Below are 19,773 nucleotides of genomic sequence, written 5' to 3' on the forward strand. Positions count from 1 at the left end.
TGGTTGATCTATTGGACGGATTTTGACCGTTTTTAGTTCGATATTTACTATCACTGAGATATTCAAAGATTAAATTGATGGAGCCAACTTCACGGTAGCCGCGCCATATTTGAATTTACAAATAAAAAAAATGTAGAGATCGATACAGAAATGATATGTACCTTTTTCAGTTCGGGTTGTGCCTTTAAAGTTTTACAGTTTTCCAGATATTGACCGTTTAAAATATGGCGCCATAAATCTTCAAAATAGGTTAAAAAAATTTTTATAATAGAAAGAGATGTATAACCTTCTTTCTTTCCTAATGGTATTTTAAATTTATTTTTTAACTAATTTAAAAGATTTCATTTTTAACGTCAAAATTAAATGTCCAATATCTGGAAAACACTGATGTTACAAATCAAACTGAACAAGGTACAAAATAGATAAACCTATAAAAATTTAAAATGTCGGGGCCAGACCTCTTTAATGTTGATGTTTTATTTAAATTATAATAAAAAATAGAGAAAACAAGATCCTTAAAATCTTTATTGAGTAATCACATAAATGTTTGGCAAATATGCGTATAATTACAAAATATACTATAAATGTAGATGGCGTGAGGCATATAATGTTCATAATAAATTTTCTAATAGAAATGATATATAAAGAAATTGTTAAAATTTTATCTTCCACGCTTTTTGCAAAGCATGATATAATCAGAGTTGGGCAAATTTCCAAAAAAACAAAAATGAATTCGAATATAAATTACAGATACATTTTTTTTAAAGAAAAGTATTTGAATATAAATACTTTAAAAAAAGTTAATTTAAATTTAAATATCAAATGCCAATAAAAAAATATATCGAGAATAAGTATTTATGTATACAAGTACTTTGATGAATACTTTTTGCAAGTCGAGATTTATAGTACCCCTTCCCCTATAAATCTTATTTTACTAAAAACGATCATTTTTGTTATTAACCATTTTCCAAAGTTCTAATAATTAAGCGCATCGAAAATTTCCCAGTTATAATATTTTATCTGCAATCAAACATCTCCCCATTAAATCATAATTTATATATTGTATTTAGACCATTTTGTTAGCGTTTCCTACATCATCAATTTTATTTCTTTAAGATTAATCTTTAATATATTTTTTATAAAATAAATAAACAACAACAATGAATTATTCCTCTCCATAAAATATATCCTTTACAATTTACAAGTATATAGAATTATTTGATTAGCATATGGCATAATATAAATCTTCGACACGCATAAATTATTTGATTGTCATATGATCTTATATAAAATTAAATATAATGTAAATCTGCAACAATTTATTGCAGCAGCATATCACATAAATTATGTTATAATTGCAAATGTCATTAATTGCATAATTTATTAAGTATTATAAATCCATAAATTTTGAGCATAATGAATTATATAACAAGGCACAGAATTATCATTATAGCATATAATATTAATAAAATAAAGCAAACATATTAAAAAAAATTAAAATAAATCACATAAAATATCATTTAATCTGACTATTTTGCCTATTGATTAAATTTTCAAGACTGAATCTTCTTTCTACCTGAGCAGAAGATGGGGAATAGAATTATATTTAAAAAAATATATAATTTTTAAAATAATTTAATACTTCTAATGTTAACTTTATATTGTAAGAGATTATAAACATTTAATAGAATTTTTAAAAATGAATAAAATCGTCTTTCTCAACATAAGAGGATGGAATTATTTGCATAGTCCATTATCTCATCTTTTTGAGTTAAGAGGGCTTCATCTAAAAGCATATTATGCAATTATTATTTTTTTTTATCTACAATACATATACTTTATCTTCTATTTTAAAATGAGGATGTGAGAGAGTTGGTAAAAAGGTTCTCTTATATTTCCCATCTGAAATTGTTAAAGTCAATGAAGAGGATATGGATGTTGTTAGTGTTACAGATTCTTTGCTAATAATAATATCTTATAAACATAATAGCTAAAAAAAAAACTCAATGAAAATAAAATTATATTTTCGGTTTCACTTTAGATAATACTGTTAACGACTAACCTAATATTTTGGCCAAAAATGTTATGCCAGCCTCGTTTCTTTAAAAAATGTCCAAACCTTTCTGCCATCTATGAGCAAAATCTCCATTTTCAGGTTTGCTTAATATTTTTGGCTAAAATATCGGGTTATCCGTTTTTCAAAATCGAACCGTTTTAACAACACTAGTCTGAAATCGTAATATATACAATAGAATTTAAAATACAAATACCAAATACTTTCTAATAATATTAGCTCTACTGCCAAAAATAAAAGAAGCAAATATGCGTTGATAAATGAGAAATATCGGACTTTGAATAAAAAAAAATGTCAAGTTAACAGACCTCCAACCAACCCTTGCTTGACACCCAATATTGAATTATGTAACGATTTAACATTCTCCATGAAACATAAGGTATTTTTTTGGAAAATTCTCGTTAATAGGTCAATAATTTATAATCCATTTTTAAATTAATTTATTTTAGTTTTAACCTTTAAATAATACATATATATATATTTTCAAATGTTAAATTTAGCGAAAAGAATATTTTTTTTTAACATCATTATTCGGCAAGTTAACAGGGAATAGGAAATAAGAAATTCATACTTGAAATGTTGGATGACAAAAAAAAATATGCTAATTAGGACAATATACATTATTTTAAATTTTAAAATAAATTATTTAACGATATTTTTATTGCTTTTTTTAAAAAAAAGGATTTTATTTTTTATAAATCAATGAAATTTAAAAGGGGTGCCATAATTATAAAACGTTTTATAAAAAAAATTTTACAATTTTGAAATAAATATAAAAAAATTTTTGGCATAATTTTCAAGTGTAGAAAAGAATTTTTGAAAATAATCTATTTTTCACGATCTTTAACAAAAGATGTGTAAAAAAAGGTAAAAATTTGAAAAGGAAAGGTTAGTTATATCTTATATCATAGGCAATAATTCTACAAAATTTTTAATTATTATAAAATCGACTTATTATAACAGTGATATTCAAAATGCAAGGCATTATTTTTACGCTTCTTAATCACTTTGTTTCTATTCCATTTTTTCTAATTGACCAAATTTTCTGCCAAAAATTAGATATCTAAAAGCAAAAAAAAAAGATTTTTTAAATGAAATAATTAGAAAAAAAAGAGGAAAGAAATATGATTAATCTTTTTAAGCCAATATGAGTTATAGAATTTTATTTATTTTGCAAACTCATTCAGAACATTTTATTGATCGTCTATTGAACCCACATTTAACACATATATATTTTGAAGAGATAATAAATCTTTTCCAATAGTCATATTTAAATATACTCTTAATTATTATAAATAAACATATCCCCCTTCCTTTTCCCCACATAATGTCTCCTCAGAGATTGTTTGCCTATTTAAAACCAATGGTATAATATAAATAATGTAATTATTTCACTGAATCTTTATAAATGGTTGTATATTGATGTTTTGTGTACTAGAAGTTGGTGCTTCCCGGCACTAACTAGCTCATAGAAGCTTGCGGGTCGGGCCCGTGATAATTTTTTATAAAGGAAAAACCCTCATTATCAACTATAAAAACATTTCAAAATTTGTTTTATCAACAAGTATTATCTCGGGACCGAGTAGGGCCAAGCTGGGTAGAATGTTCATAGTTGTACTATATTATTGCTATTAAATACTATTCTTAAACAAATTCGTAAATGACTTTGAACTGATAAAACTATAAAACTAGGTTTATTTAACTGGGAGAAAAAGAGTGAAAAAAAATTATATTATAATATAATTCACATTTTCATTTTATTTTAAATGATTTCCAAAGAAAAAATAAAACTAAACCTATTATTATTTATTTTATGATTTTATTTTCCAATCCGATGGATTGTCTTTTACTATAATGCGTCATTACCGCAAAACATTTTGAACTAAAGGTATTACCACAAATTTATTTTCGCTAATGCATTAACGTGAAAGCATTACAACCAACATATTACCGCTAAGATATTATCGACGGTGAATGAATTACAGCCAATATATTATTACTAAATTATTGTCGCTTTTTCGTAACCATATTGCAGCAAAATCATTACCGCTAGATTTACCATGAAAACAATGGTGATTTTTATATTTAAATACATTTCATAGATGTTTGATATTAGTAATGGATTCAAAATTATGTATGATAAGTGGTTTACATTAGGAATGCCAATTTCCATAGTTTTTTCTCCCCGCCAACGCGTTTTCCTATAAAAATGTATTTTTTTGACAGTTTACTGCTATTCTAACCTCTTTTAGTAGAAAAAGTTTAAATCTATACAAAAAAGGAATCAACCCAAAAAATCTTCTTTCTTGTGGCAAAAACTACTTCTCGGTAAAATCAAATCGTTGCCTTCAGCTATAGAGACCATGAGTGTCTATTTTATGACTTTACTAATGCCTGATCTAAGCTAAGGCCTTATCTGAGGTTAGGGTTAGGATATTAAAATAATAACAATTATAAATATAAACACTTAGATATTTACTTACATTAGGTATAATAAGGGATAAGGCCTGGATGCATACTAGTTTCATGGAAAGGAACAATAAAATAACGTTAAATGCATCTCTAACTAATGCTCGTTTCGTCGAAAAAATATTAAAAAATTATAAAGCTCAATATTTATCTGTTAGTCGGCCTAATATTTGGTGATGAGGCCTGCTTTGTCCGAAAGCTGAAAAATAGTTATAGGTTATTGTTAAAAATTTGGATTACATTAATTGTATAATGTCAATGATAATATTTTCGCGTTAACTATTCACGGTGTAGCGATTATGTTTTCGCTTCCATTCCTTGGCGTGCTATATTTTCGCGAAAGTGTGTGTTAGCGGATATATATTTGCGATAATAATTTGAATGTGATGTTTTCCCGATAATATATTCCCGGTAATATTTTTTTACAGTTTAAACAAATAAAGAATGGATTAAAATTAGCAACAGGATTCATGCGCTCAAAAGAGCATTTAAAGTGGAATAAAGACCATGAACATTTTAGAGGAATTTATTAGATTCTCTCATTTTCTTGTTGTTTCATTTATCTTGATTTATATCTTATTACTGTTGCATGACCTAATTTTGTTTTCTCCATAACGGCTAGCAAGGACGGATTTTCATCATTTGTTAGTTGTGTCTTATTTCTAATATGATTTCTTACCTTAGATTTCAATAAAAATTAAATTTCAAAAATGACTCTGAAAAAGCTCGTATGAACCTCTGTGAAAAGTACACCCAGACTCTCGATAGCCTCAAAATTTAATTTTTATGGATAGTTTATAACCATGTTTCAAATCAAGTATAATTTTATAAAAATATAGCCTCATATGCATAAGTTATATATTTGGCTAAAAAATTAATCATTAGAGCTGTGTACTCTTAGAAGAAAAGCTCAAGACTCGCTAGAAACTCTGGCTCATAAGATCCTTGGATTCCCTTACTGAAATTCTTTTGTAAATTTTTTTTTAAATATTTTTTTTTAAAAAAAAAATTAGCATTGACCAAATATTTTGCTTTCAAAACGCAGTATATGTAATTTTTTATATAAAAATTTTGTAAATATAAAATTTGCTATGGAAAAAATAAATAATATCCAAGGTTTTATAATATTTTATTTTCCGCAAATTTTTTTAAAAAATAAAATTTGAAAATTTTAACTATATTTGAAATTAAAACAAATGGTTTTTTTTTTGGTAAAATAATATTCATAGATATATATTAATACATAATGTTTTAATCCAAAGGAAATTTTGATATAAGAAAAAAACAACCAATAATACTGATCACATTAAAGATGATAGGCAATATTGTCATGAAGTCAAAGAAAAGTGGTCTAAAACAATTAAACATAAAAACATATTAAAATAAGAATTACCTATAATTTTGTTTGTTCCCGCTTGGAAGAAATGGGGAAGAATTATAAAAATGTCCCATGGAATTAAGACACTTTGATAGGTAATGTTGAAGGGAGTAGGAGGTTCCTTTTCCCTTATCAATTATGTAAAAAAAATTTTAAACCACATTTTAAGCTAGTTTTATAAAAAAAAATGGATATACTATCATATCACACTACATATCCACCTCTACCCTCGCTTCGCATAAAATGAATAAAATAAGTATAATTATAATCAATAATTTATTTAGATTAAAACTACAACCTGTCAAAAAAAATGATATGGGGGGGGGGGGTGAAAACCCTTCACTCTTTTCTAAAGGAAATTCTGACTATAGATAGAAAAGATTTCACTTTAATGATTTTTAATTAAAGATTTAGCATAGAATTTAATTAAGAAACAAAAATATATTCTAAACTAAATATATGTATAATAGGTAAGTTTCGGAATTTAGGGTTTGGCTAATGCGGAGAAAGAAAGTAGAGTTTGGAGTCGGAACCCTGAAAAAACCGTAACAAACCAAGGAACCAGGACCTAGAACCCCCTTTTAAAATATTTACGGTTCTAATAAAGGTGTTTAGTAATTTATGTATTGCTTTTTTTAATCATATTATGTCCCTTTTTCAAGCTCATAGTAACTTTTTATCAAAAAAGTTACTTCTTTACCAGGCTAAAGAACTTATATGTGTTTGAAAAAGGACGTGTGCCCAAAGTTGGGCAAAATCCTTTGGAAATGTATTAGGTCTTTACAAAATACTTTAAATTAAATATTTCGTTACATGTCCTAAGCTACTTGTTAAAATCTTCGCAACATACAATGTGGTTTAATTTTGTAGCTTAAAGCTGCATAAAACTTTCAATACACTTAGCTATAAAAGAAAAATAATTTTAAAATATGACTGAGGTAAAATAAGATATTAAACAATTTAAATATTATAATCTAACCCATTTAATATAAAATTATGTGTGTTAATACCGTCCGTGATGGGTAAATTACCAATCCTACGAATGAAAATAGCACATAATATTGTATTGTTTTTTAGAAATATTTCTTATATTTTCCGATACCGAATGACGAATCTTGTATGTACAGAAGTACTTAAAGGTCAATATTATTTCAATTGGCTTCTCTAAAAATGGAATACAATAAAAAAAAAATTTTAATTACACTGTGGAATGAAAAGTACTCCGAATATATTTTTTTGGAGGTATAGGGGAGGGCCTTGCATGAAATACATTCTACTTGTTTCATCATTCTAACCGCTCTTATCAATTATCTTAAAAAAAATGCAGCATCTAGAATGGCAGAATCTTTAGGCTGAATATAATGGATAAGCCATAATAATATTCAATATAAATTTATACTTTTTTTGCACCATTTGTTTCTAGATTTATCATCTTTATCTGTTATATTTGTATATAAAATGCTTTCTTCTTCATTTTTATACAACCATTATATATTAGAAGTTACTTCCTCATGACTTCTACTTTTTAAAAAATTTATTTCTAAATTAAAGTGAATGCCGTTGAAAAATAAATTAACTATATTTTCTTATTATTAATATCATTGATTAGAATTATGAATTAGAAAGTAAATTTTATTATTTGGAAAAGAATAATTTTGAGTATTTTAAAATTTAATTCTAGTTCAAAAAAAAATGTATTTCGCTGCAACTGAATAAAGATACATTTCAAAATGTTCCAAAATACATACGTGGTAGCTTAAATGGAATATAATATTGTTTAAAAAATGTCTAGTGATTCATTTTAGAGGGTTTGATTTATTGTTTAATTTTTTTCCACTTGCTTATTACAACAGGGTTTTGGAATCAGAACTTTAAACCCTGGAAATATATTTAAATTCGGAATCAAAACTCCAAGATAAGATTTTGCTTTCGCTTAGACCCAACCTTAAGGGGAGAAAAATATGTGATATAAACAAATTATCATTAAAAAGAAACACTTCTTAAAACAAATATAATATATATATATATATATATATATAAACATCTTATCAAATTTAAGTAAATAATCATAATAGAAATAAATATAACAGGTAAAATAATAAATAAATAAATTTTTACTGTTAATATAAATCAGATATTCATTACATCGTTACATAAACCTATTTATCAAAAAAAGTTGTGAATCGATTATTATATTTAAATTATTTCATTTTATTTATATATATTTAAATTTTTTTTTAAAAAAAAATATAAATATTATTTGGCAATAATATAAAAATACTTTTAATGACTGACAAAATTATTAAAATAAAAAAATCACAGTGTTATTTATTTATAAATAACTTTTGAAAAGTAACGATTTAAGTTAGAAGTTACTTTTTTAAATTACGTAGTATATAACCAGGGTCCATGTAAAAATTATTAGAGGTAGATCTTCGTATTTTTATATTGCCCAAAGACATATAACAATATCTAGACTGACAATGCATTCATTTAAAAGTGTACCTCGATGAAAACAGCTGTGGACGCCATTTTGATTACCCGTTTATAAACGAAAGGCCAATTTTTCTCCTATGTCTGGGGCAAACTTTATTGAAGAATTGACTGATCATCGAGACAATAAGGAAGCAAGTTATCAATTTAATCGTAGTTTTTAATAAGAGAATATTTACCATATGGGTTACCAAAATGGCGGGTCCAGCTGATTTGCTTTTAACGATGCTTAAAAATGCATTTTAATGAATGAATCGTCAGTCTAGGTAATATATATATCTTTGATTTTCTCAAAATTTTGATTTATAATCATTATTTTAAATTATTCCTACTTCGGTAAGAGGAAGGAGGGGGGGGGGTGTAGATGGATACCTTTTATTTATGTCTAGAAATGGTATTTACGAACTGGTAAATTTTCTAAATATAAAATTCCGGCTCGGTTAAGATTCAGTTGGTTAAATTTTTAAAAGGTTCAGGGTTGGTTATCTGAAAATAATTATATATCATATTTAATTTACCCATATGTCCAGATCTGTTTTTAAAATATAACTTTTACTTTCCATTACCTCCTAATCTATTTTAGATGTATCTTACCAACATAACAAACAGACAGTTACATCGAAAATAGATAAAAGATGACTAAAAAAGAGAATTAAAAGTAGCCTAAAATAATAATATAGGGGGGCACTCAAAACGGGAATTAATTTTATTGGGAAATACTGATATTAAATATGTATATTTAGGACGTATAAATCAATCATATGTGTAAAATTTCGAATATTTAATTAAGTAAGAATTGATATTTGTAAATTTATAATGTATATTTTAAAGTCAACCCACCAACCAATATAAATAAAGTATTTAACTAATAATATTAAATTGTATCATCGTGAAAGGTTTTACTTTTTATTATTGACTAAATTTAAATATAATCCAACAAAAAATAAAGGGAACTTTTAAAAAAATTAACGATGTAAAAATAATTAAAAATTCCATACGAAAGTGTTACTTCTCATAGATATGATCTTAAGTTACAGCGTATAATTGGTTTAAATCGGTTAGCTCCTTCCGGTTTAGTTACGGTTAAGGATAAAAGTTCATTCCGGTACGGGTCAGTTCGATTTACTCCTGGTCATGGTCATTCAGTAAATATCGCCATAGTTGATTTAGAAAGGAACTTCTACACTTTTCCCCTAACCCGATGGAAATTTTCCCTCTCCCATAATCAAAATAAACAGAAAAATGAAGTTCAAATAAAAACTACCTCCTAACCCCGAATGCGCGCTAATTTATTCACAACTACCTATTTTTCCAATTTTAATGACGATCTTGTGTCATATCCCCCCCTCAGTGATAGAAGTTAGAACTATATTCTAATCCTTGATTTTTTGGAAATCGAAACCATATATTTTTTTCAGCACTTCCAGGGGCAAAAAAAAGTGTTGCTGATTTGATTATTACATTTTATATATTTCTAATTTATAAATTTTATAATTTTAAAGAAAAAATTCAGTAATTTAATCGCTTTCATTTATTCCAGGAGGCAGCTATTAGATTTATTTCGGATAAATGGAATTTAGTTAGCATTGATTGCGCATCCACCTTATTTAATGTGCTTCATTTAGTGATAGTATAGTTAATCATTTTATAAACTTAGAGAAACATTTTATTATCTTTATTACCTTTTTTTTTAATTCTTAAATATGCACAAAATTATTTACAAGTGCTGTATTGAATAAATACATTCCTGCATTTAGTAAAAAAATAAATAAATATAAAAAAATAATGAAAAATATTTTTAATTAGAGACACAAAAAAAAAATGATACAAAGGGAGCAAATGATAGATGTTTCGGACTAGCCATGTGCGTATTATTTTTACTCTACCCGTAAAATATATTTTGTTCAAGTTGTCCTGCCAAGCCCGGATTTTTTTTTTTTTGGGGGGGGGGGGTGCTGCGCCGACCACTGATGTAAAACCCTGCTCGAACCGATGCGACTAGATTACGGGTCATAGGTCGGACGGACATATTCTCTCAGACTTGAACCCGACAAAATTTTAAGTTATTTTTTTTGCCTAAAATTGGCATTCGTTCGGTCGGACAAGAATTCTTTTTTATCCGATCAGGTCGGACCTGAAAAAGAAACTCCCATTAAGGCACGATGTGATTCCACCATCGGATTCAAATTTTTAAAATCGCACCATTTTATGGGGGCCGGGGGTATTTTATCCGAATTCCTTATTAGTTCCCTTTTCTAATATAAACCTTAAGAAAACATAATAGAAAAATTCCCACCATTACCTTGCCTGCTCGCATATTCTATTCTCCTCATCACCGTTACTGTATATTATTATTAATCCTAGTCAAAAGATTCGAATGAATTATTCGACTTTTTTTGAATGAATCGAATAATTTATTATTCGAAATCTTTCTTCCTTTGTATCAAGAGACCTGCAGAGGTACCATTTGCACGCCGGCCTCGATTTAAAAAAAATATATTATGCTTATTTTTAAAATTTTATTGATAGATAATAATAGCTATTTAAAATATACGGACCCGGCTCGGGTATATTTAAAAATGTTAAAACACGGCCCCGTGTATTCTACCGGGGTTAGGGCTTTGCCTACAGATCTCTGCTTTGTATATTGATCATTTTTATTACTTCTATTTTAAAAAAATATACTCTTCTTTTTTAGGAAAATTGATGGCTTTTTTTTCAAATATTTTGTAAATAAAAACCTTAAACATAAAAATAATAAACTTTTTTTTTCCCTTTACGTAATAATGTAAAATTGATATGAAAAATAAAATAAAAAATTGCACAGCTGATTTTCACATTAATAAAAATTTTTCCTGCAAAAGCGTGCTTTTGCTGTAATATTTTTTTATTTTTTTTTTCAAAAATAAATAAATAAATTTAATTAATTTATTAAAATTCATTAAAAATATATATAATTTAAATTAAAAATAATTTAGAAAATTCGCTATAATTTCGCAGATTTACAAAAAAAAAAATTTAGATTTTGACGATTTATGAATTATTTTTATTATACATTTTTTTTTGTAAAAAAAATATATAGATAAATAATAATAATGATAATAAAAAATAAGATAATAAAAATGAAATAAAATAAAATAAAATTCATTTTTTTTTACCAAAAAAATATATATTTTAAAAATAAATCCTAATTACATAACATCCATTATTTTACACATATACTTTTTTTTAAATATTATATTTTGTATTTCTGTAGTTATAATAAATAGTAAGAGGTAATTTTAAAAATATTTATGAACAAATAACATTTTAAGTTGTCAAACATAATTAACATAATTATTTAAAATTGGTAATTAATTAATTTATCCAATTTTTCCGGTCCATATATTCATATATTTATTATTTTTTTAAAAGAAAAAACAGAATTATGTCCTAAAAAAAGTGCCATAATTATAAAAAAATTTTTTTTTTAAAAAAATATTAAAAATGCGGTGAAAATATTAACTTCTCATTCTTTCAAAAGATATTATCACGTCTGTAAATGTAATCTTTCGGACCCCATTATCACTCCGGTTTATCATGAAAAAATGAATTTGGTTAATAAATATTTACCGTATCGATACCACGAAGATTTCGTTATTCGTCGGAAATTCAATCCATGCCCACTGGCATCTATTTTCATTTTATTACTTCTAAATTCTTTCGTGCACGAGATTCATTCGGTTGTTCCATATTCATTTAAGGTTAAAGGTAAAAAGAAAGAAACAACTTTTAAATTAATATACATTTAAGTCTTTAATAATGGATTTTTTATAGAAAAGCCCAGTTAAAATTAGCTTAATCAAACTCAGCTTTTAAAAAAGTCATAAATGAATTTTAATGATTGGCCTGTATTTTCGGCATTCTCGTTAATATTAAGATCCAATTGGACGATTTTTTAGCCATTTTCTACCTATTATTATTGTTTTAAATTATTAAGAATTAATGAAATGAGAAATAGAATATTTTATGTCGAACTTAGATTCTAATTTTCATTTATAAATTATGTATTCATTTATTTTTTATTTTACCACCAAAAAAAAAGACTATTATTTTTTTTTTTTACCTTAATGTGTATTTTTTTTTTTGTATATTCAATAATATAAAAATTATAAACAAAATAATTGAAAGAAAGATTGTATTAGATTTTAAATACCTTATTTTTTATATATAAAGGAGTTTATTATTATTTTCTAACGATGAGTTACTGATTTTTAAATTAAAATTTGATATATTTCGAGCCTCGCACACCTTAAAATATGGATAATTTTAGCTTAATACCAAGGTCCGGCCTGGTCTGCTCAATTTTTAACATGCCCCCAGCCCAAGCTTAAATGGAAGCCTGGGGTATTTTGCTTCCGATCTTTGCGGGTCAGCGGCGCTCTGAAGGCCTCTGATTCAGATATCTGAGCTTAACACTCCTAACCTTCAAAAAATAATTTTATTTAATTAGTTTCGGGACGCCTTGCAGGAACTATCTCATATCATCATAAATTTTTTAGTTCTTCCATTTTCCAGCCTTCAGTTTCAAACATTTTCATTTATTGAAAACTGTAAATTTTAAAAATTTAATTTTCATAATAATTTATTAATTATGCAATTAATATTATTTATTGATTTTCACCCTAAATATATATTTTTTTTAATTTTTTAAAAAAATAAAATATTTCCTCCGTTTCTTTACCTGTCGTTTAGCACGTGAAAAATATTAACCCCTTAAACACCACCAATAATCAATATTAATTATTAATTTATAGGAAAAAAAAAATTTAATATTTTAATTTAATACATTTTTTTTTTAAAGTGTGATTATTATAGTCATTTTAAAAAAATTAATAATTAATATTTATAATTCGAAGGATTATGAACGGAAGGTGGTGTGCTATTATAATATTAAATACAATGTTGATTCTATTAATTTATAATTTTTTTTATTAAACCTGACTAATTTGGGGACTTTTGAGACCAAATTTTTGCCCATATTACACATCCATTCTATTTATCAAGATTTTTTAAAATAAATTTTCTAATAGTAGTGAATAGGAATTCGATTGGGACTCAAAACTTTGGTCAAATTAGGCAATAAGAGCCCAATTTAGATAAGTTTTATACTGTATAATAAATAATATTAATTAATAATTTATAGTTTATATATATATATAAATTTAAACAGAATTATTGTTTTTTTTATATTCCTTTCTTATGTGATTAATGCCACTTGACAAAGATGAATTTAGGAAATTGCCAAAGTTCATTGATCCAATTTACTTTAATTATCCTTTTATTTTCGGAAATTTTTATATTATAGGATCTTATTATACACTTCTAATTCTTTAAGAAAAATAATATATTGCCACTTGGATAAAATATATATATACACCTATGCTAATGATATACGACCACGACAAATTGAAACCACACTGACGTAAGAGCTTGTGGTGATTGATTCAATTTCTTCAAGCAAATTTGTCAATTTTCCAATATCATTTTAAAAGCTAATAAAAATTCTATACACTTTCTCCAACTAGTTTGAAAAAAGTTCTAATATACCATAAATTTTTGTTTTCTTCTATTTTCAAATAAATCGTTTATTACAGATTTCTTATTCTATTACAATTTTGGTCTATTCCAAAAAAAAGAGTGTGTTGTTTAAATGGCTCTATTCAGGCAATCTTGAATATCTTTTTAGTCAAAATACTATTATATGCAAGCTTCGAAATTTTCTTAATAAATGTCCAAACCTTTCTGCCATCTACGAACAAAGTCTACGGGGCTTGGGTTAAAGTTTTTTTTTGTGGGCTAAAATATTGGGTTAGCCGTTTTTAAAAATCGAGCCGTTTAACAAACACCACAATTAAGAATTGTAACATTATTATTATTTCTATGAATAAGAATAGTAAATTATTCGATTAAAAGAATCGAATACTAATAGTAAATTGTTCGAAAGAATCGAATACGAACAATTCGTTATTCGCATATTCGTTTTTGAATAAGCTAATTGCGATATATCGAATTCCTAATTATTGAAATGACTTAGTTAAAAGGAGACTCAGCCCCCCCCTACCCCCTATCTAATTTATTTTTGGAGGAACCCCTCCTTTTGATATAGCACGAGAAAAAAAAATACAGATTGAAAAATAAAGGTGGAGTTAAAACTTAAGTCGGATTTTAATCCTTCCGCGATAAAATTATTATGTTACCCGGTCAAAACCAATAAAAAATCCGGTTGGTTCAATACGAACTTCCGATAGGCTCTGACTTGGGACCTCTTTCGATTTCTTTTGTTTTTTTGTTAATTTTGATTTGAATTTCCCTTTTCTTTGATTTTGATTTGGTTAGAGGATAGAAAGTAAAATGGTCATTGGCTTAGGATTATGTAGAAATTCTTGGTCCAACTCAACAGGGTCCGTTACTCGAGCGTATTTAGTTCAGGGACACCACCTGCATTAGTCAAATATTCCCCCGGGTATCGAAACTTTCAAGCCCAAATTTTATTTTTGGATCATTTTATGGCCACGACCTGAAATTTTTATGAATATTAAACATCCCATTATAAGATATTCTAACATTTTCTTATTAATTAATCTACAATTATTTTTAAAAATTTTTTTTTATCTAACCGGGTCGGCCCGGATTTTAAATTTAAGCCCGACCGGATTCATTTTTAAAGTCTGGCTCAGATTTTTAAGACCGACTTAGATTTTTTTTAAAGTCGTATCATTTCTTGGTCCATTCTGATTTATTTTTTAAAAGAGGCTTAGAAAGATGACAATCTTTTGATTTGGTTAAATTTCTTGGTTTACATGAGTCAATTTGAGAAAATTAACAATATATAATTCTCTTTAAAATTGATAATAATATTATCTTTTCCAAATAACGTTTTTAAAAATATTGGTTTTAAAGTTCCAAAATAAAATAGTTTTTACTGTATTACCTCACATGAGAGAACGAAATGCCGCATTTCAAATGCGACATATTTTCTTTTATAAAATATTATATTATATTTTGTTTTATTTATTAAATTATTTTATTTTTTGAATTCTGGATATTTTATATTCAAAAAAAAAATTAAATAAAAAAATAAAGTAGGAAAAAATTTACCTATAGATTTATTATAAATTTACCTCTTATATACTTTATTTTATTGTGTTATATTTGGTTTTGTTGATAATGTTATTTTATTTAACAATAAGAATTTATCCAATATGCCTGGAGATTTTCCCCATAGGTAGCAGAAAGGTTTAGACCTCTATTCGCCAAATCTTAAGTAGTGTTGTTAAATGGCTCCATTTGAGCCTATTTTTAAAAACGGCTTACTCAATACTTCCTAAGCGTCGAGATTTCGCCAATAGATGTTCAATCCTATGTACCATCTATGAGCAAAATCTTGCATAATAGTTTTCTGGATAAAATATTGAGTTAGCCGTTTATAAAAATCGGCTCAAATTGAGCCGTTTAACAACACTAATCTTGAGGTCTTGTATAATATTATTTTGGCTAATCTTAATCGGGCAGTTTTTAAAAAATCGACCTTAACAACACTATATTAACAATTAACAGTTTTTTTTAATTTGCTTCAAACTTTTATTGACCTTTTAAGTTTATATATTTTAACAAGATTTATAAGCGTGTCATAAATTTTATTTGAAGGATTTTTTTTAGGCATGTTTTTTCAATGCCTTTGGCCGAATTACATTATTTTATAAAGTTTTATATTTTTATCTCAATTTATAGTCATTTTATACTCTTGAACATTTTTTTATTATTACGATGATAAAAGTTATAAAACTTAATCATTCTAAAAAAACGGAATTGGGACTACGGGTTCCCCCCAAAATACAAGCATAATTATATTTTAAAATAATATTTAAGGCAAATACTCAAGGCATACAGAGATGTTAATTCGATAATTAGCCAAAGTCTTGCGACGGCCAGAATACCAAACATTTTCTCGAGTCTGCTAATTTATCATCAAATTAATGTTTTAACGCCATTACCTTACTCTTGGCAAATCCTTAATTTGAGACTTCATATGTAGTTATTCCTTTCCAAAAAAATGTTAATTCCTGATTCTTATAGCTGACATAAATAAAAAAATAAATACTTTTAAATTAACTAATTATCATTTTATACCAATCGTTACATTTTCTCATTGACATATCTTCGGTCTAGAATTAGGGTGCTCCACTCGACATTTTCAAAATTTTTGAATTAGAAGTGGATAATAACTTATTTATACCCAATATATATAAAATAAAAAACTAGATTGAAAAATATTAATTTTTGCCAAAGTTTTTGTTTTTAACTTTAATGTTGATTTTCTCATTTTAAACATTTGCGCAAGTGGAGCACTCCAATTTTAGACCGACGATATGAAACGTATCTTAGATTTAAAAAAAAAATAATATAGGCAGCAGAATCAAAGCCCATTTCATATTAGAGGCTCTGATCTAGTGTTGTTAAACGGCTCAATTTTTAAAAACAGCTAACCCAATTTGTTAGCTAAGAATTCTAGACAAGCCTGGTAATTTTACTCGTAGAAGGTAGAAATGTTTGAATTTATTAACAAAATCTCGAGGATTATGTCTTATTTTTTGGCTATAATATTAGTCTAGCCGTTTATTTAAACAACACTAGTCTGATCATTTAGGCACATTTTGTAAGTCTCGATCTTAATATATAAAAGAAATAAAACATATTTTTTTTTAACAAAAAAAACTTTTAGAAAATTTATATAAACATTTAAAGATATCACCGAATTATATAATATTCTTTTATGTTAAATTGAAAGGAAAATACTTGAAGAAAAAAGAACACTAATGCCTTTAACATTTTTACAGCTTGTTTTATATGCTTAAAATAGTTATTTCTATGAAATGAAAAATTTTTTTAAATTTTTAAAATAAAAAACGTAAGAAAAGAAACATTAAAAGATGCCGTTATTAGGTCTGATAGCCCTGATTCCTTTCTACATAGTAATGTTGCTATAATAATACGCAACTAGTAATTTTCGTAATTCTATTTTAACAAAACACGACTTATTTTATCCACTATCTTTTGTCTTGAACCATGATTTAAGTAATGGGAACTTCCATTTCAATATGCCTAATGGAGATTAAGTTTATTCCAGACTATGAGATGCTCAGTACATATATTAATTTTATTTACCGAAATTAGGTATGCGCTTAAGGATAGATATTGGTTCATTAATTGTTTATTTTTCTATTTTAGGTTTCAAGCCATATTTTTGGCTTATACTTTTGGGAGTTAAACCTAATTCGATTTTTTTATAACAAAATTCATTTCGTCGTGTGGAAATGTTGATTTTGTGATAAACCTTTATTGGGTTAGGATAATGGAACACAAAGAATTTCAAATTTTGCATAAAAAATTTTTAAAATTATAATGAATTATTGGCAGGTTTGAAAAGGAATCTTTCCAAAAAAGATTTTCTAAATAGGGTTACAAAAAAAATTCTCAATAATTATCTAAGAAGATTATTACAATTGTAATTATTGAAACATTTTTTTCTCAAAAAATGATTACCATCTTCTTACTTTGTATTGTAGTAGAAATATATTTGTAAAAGTCTGTTACAATAATATCAAAATTTTATTCTTAAAATATAAAAAATTTATCATTAATGCTAAAAGTGGAACAAGGTTATATTATTTTGTAATAATAAATAACACTAATCAATAATAATACAAGGAAAAATAAAAGGTTTAAAAAATAATAACAATAAAAATATAAACCATAAGACATAGTCTAGAAAGAACTTCCTGGCCAAAATGAATTAAAATAAGAATGAAAAGGAAAAGAAAGAAAGAAAGAGAGAGAGAGAGAGAAAGAAAGAGAAAATAATCGTTACTTATATTTTTCAAAATTCCTGATCAATTGCCTCAAAATCGGCTAATTCATTTTCCTATTTAGTATTTTTTTTTGTTTAAAAAAATTTCCTTCTAGCAATCAGATCCAAATAGAAATTACTCAGATTTATAAAATATCAAATAATATTATCATTAATTGTTTATATTTTGTATAGAAACACAATACGACCCCTCAACCCAAATATACTCTCACGATGGACAACAGCAACAAGATAAAAAGCGTTTTGAGGTATTCATAGTTGATTCGAGTACTGATCCGAGAGACGCATGTTGGAAAGATCTGAGTCATTGCGAGAGGGAAGTCAGATTAGAGATATCTCTCGTTATAAGAGCTAACACCGACTCGCACGATTTAATCGCTGACGCAATTACAACCAGTACTCATCCACAGAGGGGCGATCTCTTGGCGTCTTATAATTCGGGGGATATTCTCAAAGGTTCTTACCCTTACGTGTCCGCCATATATAGTAACGATGTCCTGAGCCTAACAGTAGGGCAGCAAGATAAAAAACCTGACGAAGGAATTCAAGGTTATTATGGTGATACGATATTGGACAACGATCACGCCCACGTTAAAGCCAGATGGACCTTGTCGGCGACCGCCTTTGAACTCAACAGAAGATACAACGTTACTTTATTATTCGGGCCCTCTCGAGGCTTGTCCCTTTTCGTGGGGGACATTCAAAGAGGCCACATTAAGATACCCCAAATGAGGCTCCTATCATCCCCTTCCATGTTTGATTCTTCCTTGTACAGCGCTTATAGTGCGCCGGGAAGTTTGGCAGCTCACAGTCATCATTACATAGATCCTTTAACCGGCATTACTTTGGAACACACAAGGGTTAATAGCCTCGAGGAAGGGCAAGGTCATCTTGATAATAACGGAGCTCAAACTGCTTTTGCAAGTATATTGGATATACAAGTGATAGGGCTGTCTGGAGATGCGAAGCTTAGAACTACAAGGTCTCCGCCAGTTATCATAGATTCTAGGGGCTATCCCGTTTTGGGTCGTTCCGGTAAATTATATATTTTATTTGTTAGATTCCGGAATTTTGAGTAGGGAGGTTGAGATTACAAATAATCTTGTGAAAAAAAATTATCCTTAGTCAAACTTTTAACTTAATAATACTAGTTATCAAATCGATTGTTCAATATGAAAGAAAAATTCAGTATATTGCTGCATATAATTATACTAAAATTAGATAAATTGTATTATAAAAATATTTAAATTTCAAAAATTTAGTTTTGGGTGTGTGAAATTCATAAGGATTGACACCTAATCCTCACTCGATAAATTGTAAATGATTAAATTCAGTTTTAATGATAATGGATCATTTTAAACGATGTCCCAATAATATATGTTAAAAAAAGAAGTTAAAACGAGAAAGTCTAAGGAAAGAAAAGACAATAAAGAATAGGTCTAAAATAGT

The 19,773-nt window shown here is 26.7% G+C and overlaps 1 protein-coding gene across 3 annotated transcripts in view; it reads left to right on the forward strand.

Annotated features, from left to right (window-relative positions):
- LOC135929791 (uncharacterized) overlaps positions 1-19,773 on the forward strand; it is a 58,836-nt gene that overhangs the window by 12,798 nt on the left and 26,265 nt on the right. For 2 of the 3 annotated variants that reach the window (XM_065466506.1, XM_065466508.1), the window contains exon 2: positions 18,499-19,359. In XM_065466506.1, the coding sequence (XP_065322578.1) occupies positions 18,499-19,359 (861 nt within the window). Of the gene's footprint in view, positions 1-11,890; positions 12,165-18,498; positions 19,360-19,773 lie in introns of those variants that run through there. The other variant, XM_065466507.1, reaches the window with a different exon arrangement.

Source organism: Gordionus sp. m RMFG-2023, chromosome 5 (genome assembly GCF_954871325.1).
Source record: "Gordionus sp. m RMFG-2023 chromosome 5, tfGorSpeb1-WG-v2, whole genome shotgun sequence".
In the NCBI taxonomy this organism is placed as follows: domain Eukaryota; kingdom Metazoa; phylum Nematomorpha; class Gordioida; order Chordodea; family Parachordodidae; genus Gordionus; species Gordionus sp. m RMFG-2023.